Consider the following 20,213-nt stretch of genomic DNA (forward strand, 5'->3'; position numbering starts at 1 on the left):
TCTGGGTCAGCCAAGGTTAGGTCTGAGCAATTGTTCCTTCTCAGTCATCTTTTTGCCCTAACTCTTGTCCATTTCTTCCCAGTTGTATCCTCGGATCAAGCCTCGGCAGCGAACACTTGCCTGAACTCCCCCTGGAGTACCACAGTCTCATTTGTTCCCAGGAGCTACTGGAGAGGACTCCAGCTGCCCTGGAAGAACTGAAGCTAGGATGGTCTCATGGTGCTCACTTTAGCAGACAGTATCCACAATGTGAACCCCAACTTCCCAGGTGAGGCCCTTCTCCAGTCCGCAGTAACTGGGAGAGGTAGTGCTTTGCCTTCAGAGGACTGCATTTTTGCCAATTACTGTAAATCCAAATAAATACCCAGTTTCCAACCCCTTGTTGCCAGTAAGAAGTCCTGTAACTATGAACCCTGGCAGTTGCCAATGAAGATAAAGCTCTGACTGACTCAGCCCGAAGGCCCCTTATGTTAGATATCTCACCAAAAGCAAGCTGCTACCAGGTGGCTTTGGCTACCCTTCTTGGAAAGTCTGAAGCCATCATCCTCTCGCACACCCCTCATAAAAATTTCTTTCCTTTCATTACCAAAGGAGCCCATTTGGAAACTGTTCTGTTTGGTTACCTGGTGACCCTTGGCTGTGGCTATACTTGCATGCCTCAGCACACAGGGTTCCGATTCCTACAGCTTCTAGCTGCACAATGCCAGTTTTTATGCCCCCTTTTGGCACGAGTTCATTCTGATTGCAGTTAGACACAGGAGTCGACCATTAAGTTTGGGGTATGCTGGGCAAAGCCACTTGGCAGACTGGGATGCCGGTGATGTGGCCGCGTTCCCAGCAGGCTTAGCTCTCTGCCCGAAGCTTGAACTCTGTAGGCAGGCTTTTTATACACCAAGGTTATTTTGCAACTGGGCCATTGGAAACTACCAGAACTGTGCCGGAGCAATGTTTCTTCCTCATCAAAACACAAGCCCCTAGGCTTTATTTTTCATGTCAGTCTGTGCATAACCGCGTGTAAATCTGTGCGTAGGCTCTGGGAGCAGTGCTGTGTCAGCTGCCAAGTATTGACTGTACAGGTGGCTGAGAAGTGATGCCCCGTGCCATCCCAACACCACCGATGCTGTGTGACGTGCACAATAAACTGCTGTCTCACACTTGGCTGAGAGTCTTGTGTTCTGGATGCAGGACACGTGCACAAAGTGAGACCAGAGCCTGCTGTGTACTTTCAAAATAAGTTTTAATCATATACTCTATATACAAATTACTGTACAGTTCATCTTAACAAAGTGAAGTAGTAAGTGAAAAGTAGGAAACACAAAAGTGGCATATAAAAGGATTGTTCATTGCCCCAGCCCCCAGATTAGTGAGTCTAGAAACAGACTAAGGCATTGTAAACAGGCTGTGGAGGATGGGCAGGGCCCAGTGCTAAACCAGGGGCCTGAGTGATCACCCCCTAACTTGTTTCTGTGGGAACGGGGCCACAAATCTCTGATGAGCCTGGGGATTTATAGAAACATGGAGTAGGTTATACTAGCCCTAGCTTAGCAATGCTGTAGTGCAGCTTCTCCCAACGCTAGTTAAGTACCAGCAGTGCACTACAGCAAAAGCTCTTTAAAGCGTTAATCAATAGTGTACATATTGCACTAGGTGAGTGAACACTGCTTCCAGATACTTGAATTGCATTTGCAAGCACACACAGGGCAGAACCCTGAGTGCACAGACAGGGGCAAGCAGCTTGGACTCCGTCGCTCTGAGCTCAGAAACCTTTGCAGTTACTGGTCTCGTGATTCATAAAGGAGCTTGGTGGCCTGTAGAACACCAAAAAGCATGATTGGTTTTGTGCCTGTTAGGGGAGTAATTAGGGGCACCCTAGCTATGGGGCAGTCTTTTGGGAAAAACACTTGTCTATGAGCTCAGCTTCCCCCAACCCTGTCAATAGTACCTTGTGCATGGCTGCCAGCCATGCAGCAGCCTGCCTCTTGCTGCCATTTGCATCCTCTCCAGCCATCAGCCTCAGCTGTGTTGAAGCCTCTGCTCCTGGCACTGTGTACTGTAGGAACATTCCTGTGGCTCGAGTGCTGCCTGCTGGAGGGAGATGAGGTGTCAGAGGACCGTAATGCACTGTGTGCTGCTCAGAATGCAGCCTTTGTTGGAAACATGCTCCTGCTTCTACAGAGACCCCACGTGCACAGAGAATGGGGAAGAAACAAAAACCTGGCTTGTGATCCCCAGGGCCAGGATAAACTAACGGTACCATATCACTGAGAATAGGACACACAACACAGTCCTCTTCTCCAGCAGTCCCCAAACTGCCAAGCCTCCTATATTCATGCCATGCTCCTTCCCACCTTTCAGAGAAACCGCATACAGACACACAGCCAGAGCAGAACAGTGGAAAACTACTTTAGGAATGGCCTGGCCACCAGAAGATTAAGCCAGGCAGAGAGCTACATTCAATCTGGCTTCACGCCTGAGGTTGTAGGCCACAGATGAGCCTATTGAAACCAAGACCAAAGCTGAGCAGGATGATGCCACACTGCCCTGTGTCGGGCATCCCATGGAGGCCCCTGTTGGGGGTCAGCCTGCCAAGTCACAGCTCCAGGCTATGACCAGCTGCTCTAAGCATGGTGATTTTAATTTAGGATCTGCTTTAAGAGTAAACCACTTGAGAAACAGATGGGTTCTGTTAGGGCCACAGTGGAGTGAACATTGCAGACCACAGCCAGGGAAGAGGTCTGACTTCCTTGCCTGCAAAAGCTCTGGCTGAGAGGGCTGAGTCCACCCCAAGGCTTTCTGAATTATATTCTAATTCCAAAGCCTAGAACCCCACCTGAAGGCCCCAGCTGAGCTGTCTTATCCAAGCTGTTGCAGAACTTCCTATCTGGGCTGTGCCTACTATGTCTACCACCAGTTTTTGTAAATAAAACTGTGCTGAAATGTGGTCATGGCCACTGTTGGCTATGGCTGTTTGTGCTCTGTGTGGCCATGAAAAACTTACCCCCAATTTACTAGACAGATGGTTCTGCAGTTAAGAGCTCTTACTGCACTTACAGAGGGCCGAGGTTCAGTTCCCAGAACCTACAAATGGTGGCTCACAGCCATTTGTAACTCCAGTTCTCTCCTCTCTAAAGGCACTTGGCATGTACATGGTACACTTGTATACACAGACACTCTTGACCTTTAGACTCCCTGGGGAAGCGGGTAATGCGTATGTGGGAGTGTCTGGATTCCCGTACCCTGCCTTTGGTACTGGGGCATCTTCACCCATCTTAACGCTCCATGCACCTCATGTACCTCCCTGTTTTACTCATTAGCCAGGCCCCTCTTATTGCTACCTTCAGAGACTGAGATGGAGAAGCTAAGAACCAGGGGTCCCCGGAGGCCAGTGTCTGAGTGAGGCAAGCTACTGGGTGCAGTGATGAAAGCTACCGCCCTCTGCAAATGCCTGGTGCCCGATCAGCAAAGGACTACCCACACACCTGGCCTCGGCACACCGAGGGCTACAGTGACAGAATCTGTCAGCTCTTGCACAACTTCCTGGCAAAGAGCTGAGCAAACTTACTTTGTTCTGTGAGGACATTTTCATTCATGCTTTATAGGCTCATATGTTAAAGCTCGTCTCTCTCTTAATCAAAAGTGACCCCAAGTTTCAGAATCCACCCCAAGGGATAGGAGCAAAGGGGCTGGAAGAAGAACAGATACCACAGCATGCTGGGAGGAGTGACCCAGGGAGGATGGAGGCTGACCTTCAGAGGCAGGAAGGCTCCCCAGGAGGCTGGTGTAAGTGTGAATGTCTTTTTCTATTTGAAGAAGGTAGGCAGGCAGTGCAAAGAAGAAACAACCGAGAATCAGTCAGAAAATTGAAAGCAAGATGCATTAGGTCAAATTGAGGTTCAGAAAGGGCGATGTGCGCCTCAGCCAACACTGAAGCTCACCAAGGAGCTGAACTGAGCCTTGGCTGCACAGAGGTCCACCAGCACGCTTCCACAGCCACAATGTAACAGTGAGTAAGATGGCCTAAGTACCAGGAAACGATGGACACAGCAGGCAAGTCTCCCCTCGTTATCCCGCTCCACTTACCTGGTAGATTCTAAAGTACTGACTTAACACAAGCCCCAATGAAGAGCATGGCAGGCCATCTGGGAGTGAGTGTAGCACCTCCTGTTGCCCACACAGGCACTAGACCCCTCCTGCTAGGAAGTCATGTACCTCCGGGAGGGAAGCCTTCTGTGAGAATCTGCACAGTACAGACGTGCGCAATCTCGATTTCACGATGGCTGTCTCCATCCAGAATCAAGCATCTATAACCAACAAAAGGGATAGTCTGAGACTGAGGCCTAAAGCATGTGACAACACTGCTCAGTGCTAGGGGGACTTCGACTCTTACCTCTGGTTGCTGGAAAGACGACAAACCATGGTCTCAGGTTTCTCTGCGTCCCCAAAAGTAACAAGGAAGGTAGCTCCTTGGAAGAAAAAAACACCACACATGACCTACTTACTGCTTCATCTCTCTGCCCCCAGACCTGTGCACTCAGGACATAAACGCCTTCCTCCTCCATTACCAGACGGAACAGGACAGGCTGATACAAATGACAGCTTTGTACCAGCTTTTTAGAGTCCCTTTGGTAAAACAAATAGGCAGCAATGAATCGCAGGTCTCAGAAACTTAGAAAGGCACTGCTTTGGGGCTAGAGAAGAGGGCCTGGAATCAGTTCCCAGAACACACATCGTGGTTCAGAGGGGCCTTAACTCGAGTTCCAAGGGAATGGTCGTCCTCTTCTGACCTTTGTATTGGCATGAGGCAGGCACATGGTGCATGAGACATCCACATAAAATAAAGGCATCTATGCACACAAACTGTGAATTTTGTTACAACCTTCAAAGAAGGAAAGTAGGGGAGGTCATCAAGTCCCAGAACGACCCACAGTAACTGTACTCTAGAGCAGAGCGGGCAAGGCCAAAGTAGCAGGGAAGAAGCTGGCCCTCGCTTGCGGGGTACATACAGGCCTGCAGCACTGAGAGGCTGTACTGCTTGGCAGGGTTGTGGGAGACAGGCACCACCCCCAAGAGGACTCCCTTCTCCCTAGGCTGCTCCTTGGGTGTGGTTCAGAACTGCCGTCTGCACCTGCTACAGCTTGTCTCCAGGCCTCTTCTCTGAGGGCCATGGTCACACAAACTTGATTACGAGTGACAACCTTCCCTCTGGGGAAGGTGCTGCTGGCCCCATCTCCCTATCGATCTGATGGCAGTGCCCAGTAAGTCAGACATCTTAGAACATTTCCATTTCTGAAAGTCAGCTCTCGAGCTACTTCTAGGTAGAGGAGGGCAGGCCACATCTTACACGACAGCATGTCCACTAGCCATGCTTACCACTTAGGAGCACCTTGAGCTGCTTGTCGTAAAACTCAGCCTCGCGGTGGGACACCAGGGCACACTCGGCACACTGGCGCACTGGGTCCACGAAGCACATGCGCCGAAGCGGCACCTTTTGGCTGCAGCACCTGTCGCAGAAGCATTTCCCACAGCGGCGGCAGTGGTGCTGACGAGGGTGAAGGTTGGACGGTGAACAGGGTCAACACAATGCACCAGGCCCGCCCTGCTAGCCAGTTCTCTCAACCCTGAATGCACTGGTAGCTATGGGCTACTTCCACACACTCCTAGTATGTACCCAGCAGAGCTCTGCCTCACTTGGAAGAAAAGGACCAAAAGAACATCTCTGTCTCTCTGCAGGAGTGTGGGTGTCTCAGAATTGAACCCAGGGCCTTGTGCGTTCTAGGCAAGCAGTTCAATCACTCAACCATAATCCAAGCCTTCAGCTACTTGCTGGCCAGCACAGGCTGACTCTGAGTTAAGTACTTCCTGTCCCAGAGCTACACCAGTGAATGAAACAGTATCAAAATGGCCTATAAGATTCAGTCCCTCTGAGGAATTGGGCTTTCCCCAGAAATAACTCAGTCTACTGGGCCCAGTCCTACCCCCGCCCCATGCTGCCACAGCCTCAGCTTACCTTTCTGGTGATAAAGTCAAACTTGGCATCACACTGCATACATCTCGGACACTAGAAGGGAATGTGACACAGTATTATAATCCAGCCCTGTCACGTGGTTAACTGCTAAGGCAGGGCCAACAGGGGTCAGGAAAAGCTGCTGAGAAAGCAAACTTTCTGCCAGCCAAAGCAGCCTGCCGAGGCCAATTATGAAACAGCAAGGCAGAACAGCCCACCGAGTTCAGTGTGTGGCTCAGAAGCCAGACAAGATTGGTCAAGCCACAGCCCAAGGCTCTAGGTGAGGAGGGCACCCTTAAAACCTGCAGGAGTCCTAGCCAGCCCCTGGCCTAAATGCCTGATGGTCAGTGTTTTGTGGGGTGCAAAGGCACACAGTTTGACTTTTTTGCAGGAGAGTTCAGCTCAAAAGGGCTGGATTCCTTCACACTCTGGGTGCAGCTCATTCTGGCTGTTTTACCTTCATCCTGTTACAGGAGCCAAAGTTCAGTGCTGTGAAATGAACATGACATTCCATAGCAGGACATGACCTATACGGGGGAAAGGATGTCAACCCTGCTTTACGTACAAAGGAAGGTACAGGGACTCTTCTTAGGAAGGATGCTCTAGATAGCTGAGACATAAAATTGACTCTGAACGCGTGCTCAACTGGGGCCTATAAGAAGCTGGAGCAGAACACAAGATGAGAGAGGTCCAGTGTGGCCTGGAATGTCCCGAAGAGGCTTACTCACACAGAAGAGAGAGGCAGAAGGCTCCAAGACTGGACTTGGGCAAACAGTCTTCTGTGCACATGGATTTGCACACATGCAGGCAGGAGAATGGAAGTGACTAGGATGGCATGAAAGGCCCGGGGATAGGGTGGTAGCTGTACAGCTCAACAGTGAACAGAGCTGAGTCTGCTCACAGTGCTCACTTGCCTTCCTCTGCTGCTCCTTTTGTCAGAAGTGGAACAGGCTGCTCTCCATAGTCCGCATCCTGCTTGAAGTCTCCCACCCCAGAATTCAGTGACACTGTAAATCCTGCCCTCGGGGGCGGTTTCAGAGCATGAGCCACAACAGAAAACTAAGCTGATCGGTAGCCTCTCCAGACGACCCAGTGCCGTCAGATCCAACAGACATGTATGGTGTCTTCAGATGCTCTGGGGACTTCTGCCAAAGGCCAGCTTTGACCCCCAGCAGTAAACTGAGGCAGGACATAGAGCTGGTGGCAGAGGCCAGGGGCCAGTACCTTCTGGTGTCTCGGGCCATTACTGCTTAGAGCTGGCAGGAAGCTCTGAACTCTTTGAACTCTTTAGAAGCCAGTGCTGATGGCACCTGACTTGGGATGCCACTGGTGGTGGTCACAAAGTAAAGAAATGGAGGAAAAAACCCCATACACCCACACGCATGCATACAGAAGAAGCAAGGCAGGCTCCAACAACCTTTTCTCTCTAGTTCTTTCTATACTCTCTAAGGCAAAGTTCTCTACATAAGAAAAATTGCCTCATAGCCATAAAAGCAATCATCACAAAAATGGATAAACTTGTTACACGAGAGGGAACTACAGCGGGATTATTGGTCACATGCTTTCCTATCAAAATTCTCACCTAACCGAACATTAGCTATCTTTTAAAGCAATGTTTTTATCTTCCACCTACAAGCTCATTATAAGTTCAAAGCAATAGTTTTTTATGTCATAGTTAACAAGATTTTTACCAAGAAACAGGTCATCTATCTTAGTCTTATTTTTGAGGCCTTGAATAGTTAAGCTAGCTAATCATCCATTCTCTTCTTATACTCATAGTAGAATTGCCTGTTTATTGTTCATGGCTTTTCTTATCATGGTACATACTAAGACTTGGGATCTTATCCCTGGACCTAACCTAGAGTGAATGGTTTCCATGATTGTAAGTCTGTCCCAAGCCTATTATTATTCCTAGTGCAGTTTATGTGCTTGTAATGCATGGAAGATTACTGAACTACTTTTCCAACCTTTGCTAGTCTACTTTTGATTCTAAAACTTCTTTTTCTTTCTTTCTTTCTTTTTTTTTTTTTTTTTCTGAGAAAGTTTCTCTGTGTAGCCCTGTCTGTCTTGGACTCACTTTGTAGACCAGGCTGGCCTCGAATTCAACAGAGATCTCCCTGCCTCTGCCTCCTCAAGTGCTGGGATCATAGGCATGTGCCACTACACCCAGCTTCTAGCAACTATCTTAACATTTAACTTCTTAAAAGTACCTGGCTGGAGAGATGGCTCAGAGGTTAAGAGCATTGGCTGCTCTTCTGGAGTTCCTGAATTCAGTTCCCAGCAACCACATGGTAGCCCATAACCATCTGTAATGAGATCTGGTGCCCTCTTCTGGTGTGCAGGTATACATGGAGGCAGAACACTGTATACATAATAAATCTTCTTTTTTTTTTTTTTTTTTTAAGTACTTCAGTCAAATCAGGAATTGTTTAAAAATCATTATCAGGAGTCATAAAATCAATTATCTAATAGCATTATTTCATGAAAGTGTATCTTCATGTTTAAGTTTAGGAAGTTTTCCCAACAGAGTGGGCTAATACCCAGGAAGCAATTGCACCAGACTATAGGCAGTGAGGGTCTCCCCGAGCCCAATCACAATATGTGAGGAATGCAGGAACGACAAGCATGGGAGGCACAGCGGCAACAAGAAGCAACAGCAGGTGAAGCCCCTGGGGCCATCCTCTCCAAGGCACACCCATCGCACAGCGTGGGCTGTCTCCAGGAAGCTCACTGTTCACTGCAGTTCTGTGTGGTGCCTGCCAGGCCTCAATCCTGTGGCCAAGAGCTGGTTACTCCAAGGGTCACTACATTTTCTCCACAAATTCATAGATCTGTCAGAGCTGCTGTTCCCATAACAGGATTCAGCCCAAATTGCTCACTCCACACTAGAAGGCCGGATCATAGAACAGGCAAGAATACAACCTTTAATTGTGAAACAAGTCATGCTAACTGGACACCGGGAGCTCACTAGGCCAGGACACGGGTGAGCAAGTCAGGAAGGCTGGTGGTGCGAGGGAAACCTGCACCCATCACATGTAAGGACAGAAATGACCTGCACTCAGGAAAGCAGGCCGACCAGGAGAGAACACTTGAAGAAAGTATGCAGAGCAGGGCAACCCAGGCCCAGCCACAGCGGCGCACTGCAGACTGCTCAGACAGTGCTTAAAACACTCCTGGTGGGAGCATGGGAGCAGGAGACACCGCTCAGCAGTTAGGAGCACCTGCTGTTCTAGAGGACCTGAGTTCCGTTTCTAGCACTCACATCAGGTACCTCAAAACCGCCTGTACCTCCAGCTCTAGGGAAATAGAGCTCTTCTGGCCTGTGGACATTAGCACTTACACGCACATAATTAAAACAAAAAAGGTTTTTAAAGCCTCATGATCACCAAAACCTCCAAGTTTTACATGTATACAGCTATCTGCCCGGGTGCCCATGGGATTGCGGCCTTTCTAGTCTCCACTGCTGGAGCCCTGGGTACTGTTGTTTTCAAGACAGGGTTTCTCTGTGTGGCCTTGACTCACTTTTTAGACCAGGCTGGCCTCGAACTCACAGAGCTCCACCTACCTCTGCCTCCCAGAGTACTGGGATTACAGGCATGCACCACCACGCCCCGCCCGCTTCATGACTTGTAGGAGCAACACTGAAACGCCTTGGAAGGACCCTGGAAGGAGGACTAGAGTCCTAAGGAATGGTGACAGGATTTCTTCCGAACATCCCAGGTGAGAATGCTACCTGCTGAGCCCCCTCGCCCAGCCACTGGAATGACTGCCTTCCGAGGTGTCTACAGTGCCCAGCTGGAATCACATGTATTCACATGTGTTCAGTGTATGGGTGATTTTCCTAGCACAGAACATCTGGGGCCATCAGCTAGCCAACACCAAAGCAAACAAATTCCAGGTCAAGGGAAGGGCTTGTTCCCTGAACTAGCTTCCTGCAGGCTTTAGGAGGGGAAGTGTGTGAGATGACAACACTGACAACTTCCCTCAGAGTGTCCCCAATCACACCCAGATGCCTCGTAAACCTGCCTCTGGGGGAGTAATGCCAGCCAGAAACAGTGCTAGTCCACGGAAGTAGAGTGGAGTCATTGATGTGATGAGCTATGACAGACTTGCCCTGAGTTCAGTGATCCTCCCAGCCTTAAAGAAGGTGCCAGCGATGCTGAGGCATGGCCCCTTTGTGTGGGAGGTATTGGGTATGCCTACCATGAGCAGAGATGCCAAGATTCCCACACCAGGGAGCACCAGCCACAGAGGGAGGTGGTGGCCTGAAAACAATTGTCCAAACACTAGAAAGTTCCCTGTGAGATAGGGCCTTTCTCTTCTTGGTGACTAAGAACAATGCTGAACATTGAGGACCCACCGTGGGAAGTGAGAGAGGGCTCACATCGTGGAGGACTTCCTCTCCCTTACAGTGAGAAGGAAAACAGTCAGACAACACCAAAAAAATGTCTTAGATAGCAAGAGATGGGATAAGATACGGCCACAGGGGCTGGAGAGATGGCTCAGAGGTTAAGAGCACTGGCTGCTCTTCCAAATCCTGAGTTCAATTCCCAGCAGCCATATGGTGGCTCATAATCATCTATAATGAGATCTGGTACCCTCTTCTGAAGTACAGGCCTTCATGCAGGCAGAACACTGTATAAAGAATAAAAAACTGTATAAAAAAATAAAAAACAGGTGAAAAAACAGAAATGACCACAGCTGTGCAGTGGTGGCACATCTCTGTGATCCCAGCTCTTAGAAGGCACGGGTAGGTGGATCTCTGTGGGACAGCCTGATCTACAGAGGAGAGTTCTAGAACAGCCAAGGCTGCACAGAGAAACCCTGTCTCGAAGACACAGAAGAAAGAGACGGTCATACTGGAGCAGGAGTGGTGGCGCACACCTGTAATCCTGGCACTCAGGAGACAGAGGCAGGGGATCTCTGTGAGTTTGAGGCCAGCCTGGGCTACAAAGTGAAGTTCTAGTACAGCCAGGCCTTCACAGGCCTACAATCCTCTCTCCAAAGGAACTTTTATTCACCTGTTTCAACTGCTGTCTCCAAGGCTTACTGCGCCTGACTGCTAACTTAGGCCTAGTCCTGGAAGCTTCTAGCCTCGGTACAATCTAACCTAGGCCTAGAATGTTTTCAGCCTCTGAGATTTACTGCTGAACAAGCTCACCTTTTCTTGTTCTTCCTGAGCGCTCAGCTGGCTGGTTCAACTCAGCTGTTCTGGCTCAAACTCCTCTCCCAGCTGACTTCTTCAAAACTGGCTTTTTCTGTCTTCACCTGTATCTTGTTCCCTCATTCAAGCTTCCTGTAAAACTCTTCTGGTAAAACTGCTTTCTCTCTCTCTCTGCATTACCCCTTACATAGCTTCCTTTTCCTCACTCTCCTCGTGAGAGTTGGGTATATCCTATTCTGTCAAATCTGATTCAACACTTTCTTTTTCTGCCACTCGGACAGACATCACTTTCAAACATGAGTGCTTCCTTCTACAACTAACCTTATTTTCACTGTTCGGGATTAAAGGCCTGTACCACCATGCCTGGATCTAAGCTTTTCTTTACCTGAAACCTGCTCTATACCAGGCTGGCCTTGAACTCAGACCTGCTTGCCTCTGTCTCCTTGATTAAAGGTATGTTTGTATTCCATCCTGATCACACAGACCTAGATGGTCTTTGGATGAGATCTCTTGCCAAGCAGTCATGTTCTAAATTAAAATTCCTCTAGAAGGAAGGAAAGAAGAAACAAGAAACAAAGAAAGCAACAAAGAGAGGGAGGGAGGAAGAGAAAAGGAGGCATAGTATGGGACTGGAGAGGCCATTTCACTGGCCTGCTCATGCCTCCCCCCACCCCAAAAAAGAATTTTTTTTTTTTTTTTTTTTTTTAAATTCTGGAAAGAAAGAAAAGACTGAGTGGGCCATATTTTGATCAGGACCTTTTTATCTAACAGTTACTCCAGATCTCACCAATGACAGAGGGCTGCTCAGCCTGGCAAGGCTTGGCACCAGGGTAGGACAGCTACTCATGAATCCCTGGCTCTGCTGGCGAGCACAGTGTGGTCAATCAGAGGCTTGCCCTGTGTGGCTGCAGCCCTGCCAGCACAGGTGTGGCTTGCTGTCAGGGCCACAGATCAGGGTAAGAATCAGGGATCCACACAGCCACCAGGCAGGTTCTGCAGCTCAAGATGAATAAAACAGACCTTCATCCTGAGCAGCTGGCACCACACACAACTAACCCCAGGCCCTCGCCACCTCCACACGTGCTCTCCACCCGTCCGTATGACATCAGCTAGGTACAGCTTAGAAGGTCCCTCCTCACCCCACTGGGCCTGACCTACTCCTGCTCTAGGCTTTGACACAGGCAGATTCTGGAAGATGTCCACAAGGAAGTCGCTGAGAACATGGGACCATCAGCCGAGAGCCTGCAGCTCTTCCGTTGAACCTGGACCTACAGATCTCGAAGCCAGCACTGGGCTGGTGCAAGTGTGCTCCACAAAACCCACCCGGGTGAGTGGGCTGCTTGGAGGAAATTCCTATCTGATGAGGCCCACTTTCTCAATTGATCCCACAGCACCAAACCTCTGCAGGTGCCTGAGTCCTTGAGGCTGTGCTCACTGCCCCTTCCCTGGGGGACAGCAGGGACCCTTTGAGGCAAGGAAGAGATACCAAGAGGTGCTTCCAGCCCTAGTAAGCTCCATGGGAGACATTCAATGTGCCACAGTGCTTCTAGGTTTTCCTTGCCACTCTTATTCTGGTTTTTGGACTTGGAGGCCATGCCTGGCCTATCCAGCTCTGGAACTGTCCACAGTCAGCAGCTGTCAGGGGCTTTTGCCCTCAGAATCTTGTTAGTTCATGAGCGTGCCACATGCTGTGAATGGCAGCAAGTTCCTGCTGCCGCGTAGTGCCTTCTTGACTCAGATGTCCCTGACAAAAGCTAAGCAGTGGCCACAGTGAGATTAAACAAGCCTCGGCACCAGTAGTTCTGTGAGAGTAGCTGTTTTACAGCCCCCAGGCCACCTGGTGCAACATGCAGCCATGACGAGAGCGCTCTGGCTTGGAACACAGCCACACATAACCATTAGAGAACTTTACATGGCCTGGTGGAGCGCTGTATCATCGACTGAAGTGTGAGCTGAGCCGGTCCTGGAGCCTCCCTGAAGGCAGCATGCCACCTGTAGCCCTTCTAGACTCCCAGCTCCTCCTTCCTCGAAGCCCTACTGTCTAGATGGCTCTGATCCTAGGATCCAAGTGATACTTCAGGTCTCTCTGCCACCCTCCTAATGCAGAGAGCTGTCCTGTCTCTGGTCTCCTCCACGACTGGGGTTTGAAAGAGTGGAAATGACCCTTTGGTATTCATTCTCCACCATCACTTTTTTTTTTTTTTTCTTTTAAAAAGTGGAGGTGCATCCTCCTAGCACTCAAGAGGCAGAGCAGCTGGATCCAGAAGTTTGTGGCCAGCCTGATCCTCAGAGTGAGTTCTAGGACAGCCGGGGCTACACAGACCTGTCTCAAAAACCAGAAAGAAAAATAAAAAAGTGGCAGCGGGGAAATGTAAAAGAAATAGCAATGGCTGGTGACTATGGGCTAGTACCCCACTGTCCAGACTGGACAGCCTAAATGGTCACCAGTATGCGGGGGTTCCTGTGCCCTGCTCCTGACCCTCCTCCCCATCCCCAAAGCTGCCATGTGTACAGTCTGGCGCTCCCACCTACCTCCTGAAGGCCACGTTGCCCCTCCACCGACACCCTCACCCAGTCACAGCATCTTTCCTGTACCTCCCCTCTGCTCCCTGCCCCCCCCCCCCCGCCCCAGGCCCACTTCCAATTACTGGTCTCTTTACCCTCACCGTGTGCCAGGAGGCTGACAGCCAGCACAGGCCTTGCAGGCGGCCACAGAGGCAGACAACTTGCAAGTGGAGGCATACCCAGCCTTGAATGAGTTCTGGAGAGTACATACTCATGCTTTTGTGGCAAATGCTTCTACCGTCTGAAGACTAGTTTCCGAGACCACAACTAAAGCACATACCCATTCCCTTCAACACGTAAATGGCCACAGGTATTCTGTTATTCTAAATAACCAACGAACTAGCCAGGCTTAGTGTAAATCTCTAATCCTAAACCGAGGCAGGAGGATCACTGAAAGTTCTAGGGTACTCACAGCTACAAAGTGAGTTTGAGAACAGCTTGAGATATACATTAGGACTCTCTCAAAAACAAAACAAAAAGTGTGCTTACTCAGAAAACAGATTTTTTTAAACAAAATAATTTTCTGTTGATTTCATAATAAAAAAAATTTCAATGGGCGGCGGTGGTACATGCCTTTAATCCCAGCACTCAGGAGGCAGAAACAGGGTTCTCTGTGAGTTTGAGGCCAGTCTGGTCCTCAGAGTGAGTTCTAGGATAGCCAAGGCTACACTGGGAAACCCTGTCTCAGAAACAAAACAAAATACCACCCCACAAAGAAATTTCAAATGTATCAGCTCATCAATTTAACATGAAAAGACAGTAAAGAACTAACATGAGTAAAGCTATAAAAGTGAAAGCCCTGCCACGTAAGCAGTCCTACCTCAGGGACCAGCCTACAGTCAGCCAGGGCCTGCCTGGGGTAAACCAGATGGCCAGGAAGCTGGCCAGCTCCTGCAGCTCCTGCAGCTCCTGCCTCTTCAGGGCCTTGAAGAGTCTGTTGTATATGACAGGCTGTTTCAGCAAATGAGAGGCTGCAGCACACCAGATCCCAGAAACCCACTGCCCCACCACATGCAGCAAGTCTCTGCAGCGGGTTCTCAACCCATGTGCCAGACCTGTTTTAGGTCACTGATGGGCAAACTCAACAGTGTGGTGACACTGACCCCAGAACTGACTCCTACAGGGGTGGACTAGACAACCTGTACAGCCAGTGGCTCAGGAAGGACCACGGGGCAGGCATGGCCCAGGAACACAGACCAAAGGCAGGCAAGAGACAAAACCAGCTTGGGCAGCGGCCCCATGACACCTGCCTGCTTCCACCTTCCAGAGATGGAGGACAGCCTGGTTAGTCAGGAGACAAAGGGAAGGAAGAGACAGGAGGGGTGAGAGCGAGCCCACACAGCCTCTCCAGCCGTGCCCTCTTCCCAGCACCGGGTCCCCAGGGCGCATGCTGACTCCTGGTGGTAGTCACCCAGCCTGACTCAGTGCTTCACACTCAGGAGGTGTTTCATGGAGTGAGGTAAGCGAGTCCTGGGCAACCAAGAGAAGAGCCCAGGAAACAGCCAGGCTTAGGTCAGAGTACTCGGGAGACAGCGTCCCACCTCCGCCCCGCAGCGCACAGCTGCGAGGCCCAGCAAGCCAGTTCTTTAGCACCAGCCTTCTACCTCCCGCTCCCAGGACATGAGGCAGCAGCCAGGAGAGCACAAGGTGAATGTAATCTCAAACGTACTGCAGGCTTCAGTGGGTGTGTGAAAGGATTAAGTGCTGGAGACAAGGTGCAGAGGCCAAGCACGCTCTGCTCGTGCAGAGGACCTGGGTTTGATGGTGACACACAGCCACTGTAACTCCACTTCTCGGGGATCCAAGGACCTCTCTGACCTCTGTGGGCACCAGGCACACAGATACACATGCAGGCAAACATTCAAACACATGGAAAGAAAGAAACATAAAAAAGAACAGCATTTAAGGGCTGGAGAGATGGCTCAGAGGTTAAGAACACTGGCTGTTCTTCCAAAGGTCCTGAGTTCAGTTCCCAGCAACCACATGGTGGCTCAGAACCATCTATAATGAGATCTGGTGCCCTCTTCTGGTGTGCAGGTGTACAAGCAGACAGAGCATTGTATATATAATAAATAAATAAAACAAACAAACAAAAAAAAGAACAGCATTTAAGACAAACACCTATCGCTCTCCCTTTGAGGAAGGAGAAATGAGCCAACCCTGACCCCACTGTCCCTTCTTCCCACCTGCAGGCCAGTGCACCAGGCTCTGGATCAACTATAGCCTAGATTTTTCAAAAAGCAATTAATTTAACTGGGCCTAGTGGCTCATGGCTGTAGTCACAGCTACTCAGGAGATGAAGCAGAAGGATCACAAATTCAAGGCCAGTCCAAACAACAGAGTGAAGTCAAAGACTAGCCTAGACAACTCTGTGTCACTGTCTCAAAACGAACAAACACACAACAAAAAGAGGGCCGGCAAGATGGCTTCCAAGGGCAACGTGCTCGCTGTCAAGCCTGAGTTCATCCCCAGATCCCACGGGAGAAGAATTGACCCTCGAAAGTTGTCCTCTGACTTCTGCCTACAGATGTGGCAGTTTGAACAGGAATGGCTCCCATACACCACGATTAGGAGGTCTGGCCTTGTTGGAATAGATGAAGCCTTGGAGGAAGCAAGGTCTCCTAAGCTCGAGTTTCACCCAGTGTGGTACCCAGTCCCCTTCTGCTGCCTGAAGATCAAAATGTGGAACTCTCGGCTTCTCCAGCACATTGCCTGCCTGCACGCTGCCATGCTTCCCGCCACGATGATAACGGACCACGCCCTCACTAAATGTTCTCCTTCATGATTTGACTTGGTCATGGTGTCTCTTCACAGCAATAAAACCCTGAGGCAGCATGTGAACATTCGCACTACATACACTTATACACAATGATAACATTTTGTCAGGAGATGGCTCAGTTGGTAAAGTACTTACACAAGCATGAGGACCTGAGTTCAGATCCCAAAACCCACATAGAAAGCACATGGGAAAAAACCAGATCCCCGGAGCTCACTGGGCAGCCAGTCCAGCCAATAGGTGAGGTCCAGACTCAGCGAGACCCTGTCTGAGACAGGCTGAGGAAACAACCTGAAACGTGGCTTCCCTCACATACCCACACACCCATACAAACACGGACAGCAACTATGCAGCAGTGACGGGGACGCCAGCAGGAGGTTAAGCCGCCAGTTCAGGAGCTAGAGACAGCTGAGCAGTTAGGCTCACATGCTCCACTGCTCCTGCTGGCGCCCTGGTTCAGGGCCTCGCCAGCACGTACTTGGTGGCCCACAGCCGCAGTTCTAGGCAGCCCAACACTTGGGCAGGCACCAGGCATGCATGTGGTACCGACCTAACATGCAGGGAAAGCAGTCATATACAGTAAAAAGTTCAAAGGAGAAGGCAAAGAGTAGGCAAGCACATACAGGCGTGAGGTGAGGATGAAGTGAATCTGTGAGAGCTGGGAGGCGGCCGCCTTCGCAGGCAGCGGTGAAGTGCAAGTGGTCCATCTCGGGGACTGCGCTCAGATGTTTTAGCTTACAGAGCTGTCAACAGCCCACAGACCTGCAGAGAAACTAACTACAGCCTGGAAGCAGCCCAGGAACTTCCCCAGGCAGCCGTGGACCGAAGCCTCCCACGGGGCCGCTGGTTCCAAAGTAGAATGCACAGGGAGGTCCTGCGTCTTGGGAAGAGCAGGGTCGAACTTTACACTGTGGTCCTATAAAACAATTGTGAAATCCCAGCCCTTCCCTGTCAGGCCGCCAGCCACCCTTCCCCCACAAGCACAGGCACAGGCACAGCCACAGCCACAGCCACACAACAGGCACAGCCACACCCCACGCCAGCCAATTCAGGTTTGGCAGACACTCCAAATCCCCATTTTCTGCCGCGTAAAGCACTTGCTGATTTGGGTTCTCAAGCACCAAGTGGATCGAAGGCCCTGATTCCTGCCTGGTTCCTGAGGCCACTCACCCTCCATCAGGCCCTGGGCTGCCTCTCTCCACCCTACCTCCTGTGGGAGACTGCCACCTCTGCTTGTCCATGCCACCTCTTCCAGCCCTGCTCACTCCTGCAAAGCCAAGCCCCAGACACTCTCGGAGCCCTTGCCCTTCTTCTTGGGAGTCACTAGTCAGAGACCTCTCCTTCCCTCTTGGCACAGACATGGTGTTTCTGCCAGGCTATCTAGACTTATGGCGATGCACCAGAAACAGTAAATTTTAAAGTTTTATATAAAAGATTTCATCGGGTGAAAACATCTAACCTAGGACTCCTTGGAGAGCAACAGGGGACATATTGAGAAAGCTAGAGAGCCACTGGCCTAGCAACAGTGAGAAAACCTTCCCAAGAGCCTCAGCTTCTGACCCCCACAGGCAGGGCTTCCCACCCCACTGGCCTCTTCTACCGGCCCACATGTAGCCCTTACTCCAATCACTGGGCTTCCCTGAAAAGTTACATCTGCCAGTTCTGGGTGTTACTCTGAAACTAATTCACAACAAGTACTTTTATCCACTGGGCCATCTCCCCAGCAACCCCACTTTGTTTTTGAGACAGACTATATATTTTCTTGTCTTAGCAAGGGCTGGAGTTCCAGGCTGTACCCAACCTTAACCCTGTCCCTCCCTTTTGTCTTAAGACAGGGTCTCACTGTGTAGCCCTGGCTGCCCTGGAAGGCACTACCTAGACCCTGAACTCAGACCCCTATCTAAACCACACATGATCATGCTTACCCATCCCTAAGCCCACACCTGCTTCTGGCTCAGTTATCTTTACAGACATGAGAGAGAGAAGCAATCTGTGTACTCAGATAACTAAGGGCAAAAGTCAAGTGCAGACCTGAAATGGTACAACCGGGGAGGACAGGGACAGCCCAGTGACACACCTAGCACACCAGGAGCAGTGGGTCTCCTTTCAGGGCTCTGAGAGGTGAGTGATGCCATGAACCTTCTCTCTAGGAGCTCAAGTAAATTCAGAGTTGGGTGGGGAATGGCAGGGAAAGGGCAGCCAGGCTGCAGCTTTTGGTTGCACAGGTGGGTTCTCCAGCCCCTGATGCCCACTCTTGGGACCTCTCTGGGCATAGTGGCCCATGCCTTTAACACCAGCACTTGGGAGGCAGAGGCAGGTGGGTCTTCGTGAGTTCCAGGCCAGCCTGGTCTAAAGTGTCCAGGACAGCCAAGGCTACACAGAGAAAACCTGTTTCAAAAAAGGAAAAAAAAAAAAAAAAGCCACTGGACTTCACTCTAAAAAACTGCAGGGCCTCACCCACCTGTGGATGAGATCCCAACGGGGGAGAAAAGCAGCTGGTTAGAATTCCAGGCAGGGATTCTAACTTCAAAAATTTGGGAGAAGGCCAGGTGTGGTGGATCACACCTTAATTCCAGCACTCTCGGGGCTGAGGTAGGTGGGTCTCAGTGCGTTCAAGGCCAACTTGGTCAACACAGCAACAGAGTGTGGCAGCGCATGCCTAGGAGATAGGCACAGATCTATGTGAGTTCCAGGCCAGCATGGTCTATGTAGTGAGTTCCAGAAGAGCCTGAGCTACATAGGGAAGACCCGCCTCATGAAAGAACAAAAAAGAAAGAATAAATGGATGAACTTACAGGAGTCACTGAGCTGGCTCACCAAATTAAGCACACGCTGCCACACTGAGACCTAATTCCATCCCCAGGACCCACATAGTTTGAGAAGAAAACAATCTTCACTATCTTCCACAAATTGCCCTCCGATCTACACGCGCGCGCTGTGGCATGGGGGTAAAGGCGCATACACGCAAGTAAAAAGTGTTTTTTAAAAAGTTTATGAAAGTCACCAACACTTACGGTGACGCCTTTTACACATATTTAACTTACTCTGCAATAAAATCGCACGGAATGCATGAAGTGTTCCCATTTTCTCCCCAGGGGGGCCAAGCTTGGCAGAGCTTAGAACTCCGAAGGCTGCCAACTCCGTGGCACCGAACCTCCACGGGCCAAAGGAGCGGCCTCCCTCCCCACCGCTCCCGCGGACCCCTCGTGCCCCCGTCGCGCGCGGCCCACCGGTCGGCCACCCCGTCCCCCGCCCTCCTCCCTGCTCTGCACCGCGCAGCCAATGACCGGCAAGGAACAGAAAAACGCCCCACAGCACGGGAGGGACAGCGGGGACGCGTCCGGGGAGCCGCCGCCAAGCGCCCCGGGAGCGGAGGCGGGAGACGCCCAAGCTCTGGCTGGGGACGCGGGGGCGAGGACGCACCTCCTTATCCGGAACCCACTGCGGTTCCTCCAAGCCGAACGGGCTTCCGAAGGCGCGGTGCTCCGGCACCATGCGCAGGCCGCTGGGCGAGCGCACCAGCTTCTTGGCGTCGCGACGCGCGGCCACCCCCGAGGACATGTCTCCGCCTGAGCCCCTCACGCCGCCTCCCGCACAGAGCCCACACACGGCGCCACCCCTCCCCTCTCACCAGCATGATGACAGCGCCAGAGCCCAATCGGCAACCGCAGGTCGGAACAGGAGCCAATCGGAGAGTATCCGCC

The 20,213-nt window shown here is 50.8% G+C and overlaps 2 protein-coding genes across 5 annotated transcripts in view; one reads left to right on the plus strand and one right to left on the minus strand.

Annotated features, from left to right (window-relative positions):
- Ppp1r13b (protein phosphatase 1 regulatory subunit 13B) overlaps window positions 1-1,158 on the plus strand; it is a 29,940-nt gene extending 28,782 nt beyond the window's left edge. The window contains exon 15 of the mRNA XM_055593215.1: window positions 83-1,158. Coding sequence (XP_055449190.1) covers window positions 83-124 — 42 coding nt within the window. The 3' untranslated portion in view covers window positions 125-1,158. The remainder of the gene's footprint in view (window positions 1-82) is intronic.
- A 60-nt stretch (window positions 1,159-1,218) lies between these two features.
- On the minus strand, window positions 1,219-20,121 carry Zfyve21 (zinc finger FYVE-type containing 21). 4 transcript variants are annotated; one of them, XM_055593217.1, is made up of 8 exons: window positions 19,933-20,121; window positions 6,008-6,058; window positions 5,371-5,539; window positions 4,388-4,463; window positions 4,210-4,301; window positions 3,747-3,800; window positions 1,943-2,082; window positions 1,219-1,808 (listed from the first exon to the last, which is right to left on the minus strand). In XM_055593217.1, the coding sequence occupies exons 1-8, from the start codon at window positions 20,068-20,070 to the stop codon at window positions 1,773-1,775; spliced, it is 756 nt and encodes a 251-aa protein (XP_055449192.1). In that variant the 5' UTR covers window positions 20,071-20,121; the 3' UTR covers window positions 1,219-1,772. The 4 variants fall into 4 exon arrangements, with proteins under 4 accessions (XP_055449192.1, XP_055449191.1, XP_055449194.1 ...); XM_055593216.1 differs by having other exon boundaries at window positions 1,943-2,085; XM_055593219.1 differs by lacking the exon at window positions 3,747-3,800 and having other exon boundaries at window positions 19,933-20,119.
- Window positions 20,122-20,213: the final 92 nt, after the last annotated feature.

The sequence above is a fragment of the Psammomys obesus genome, unplaced genomic scaffold (assembly GCF_907164565.1).
Source record: "Psammomys obesus unplaced genomic scaffold, mPsaObe1.curated_primary_1811, whole genome shotgun sequence".
Lineage (NCBI taxonomy): Eukaryota > Metazoa > Chordata > Mammalia > Rodentia > Muridae > Psammomys > Psammomys obesus.

Coding starts and splice junctions, on each gene's coding strand:
- Zfyve21 (XM_055593216.1), bottom strand. CDS start 20,070: ATGTCCTCGGGGGTGGCCGCGCGTCGCGACGCCAAGAAGCTGGTGCGC. Junction 6,059..19,932: donor AGTGGGTTCCGGATAAGGAG/GTGCGTCCTCGC, acceptor ATTCCCTTCTAG/TGTCCGAGATGTATGCAGTG. Junction 4,464..5,370: donor GCTCAAGGTGCTCCTAAGTG/GTAAGCATGGCT, acceptor TTTTCTTCCAAG/GAGCTACCTTCCTTGTTACT.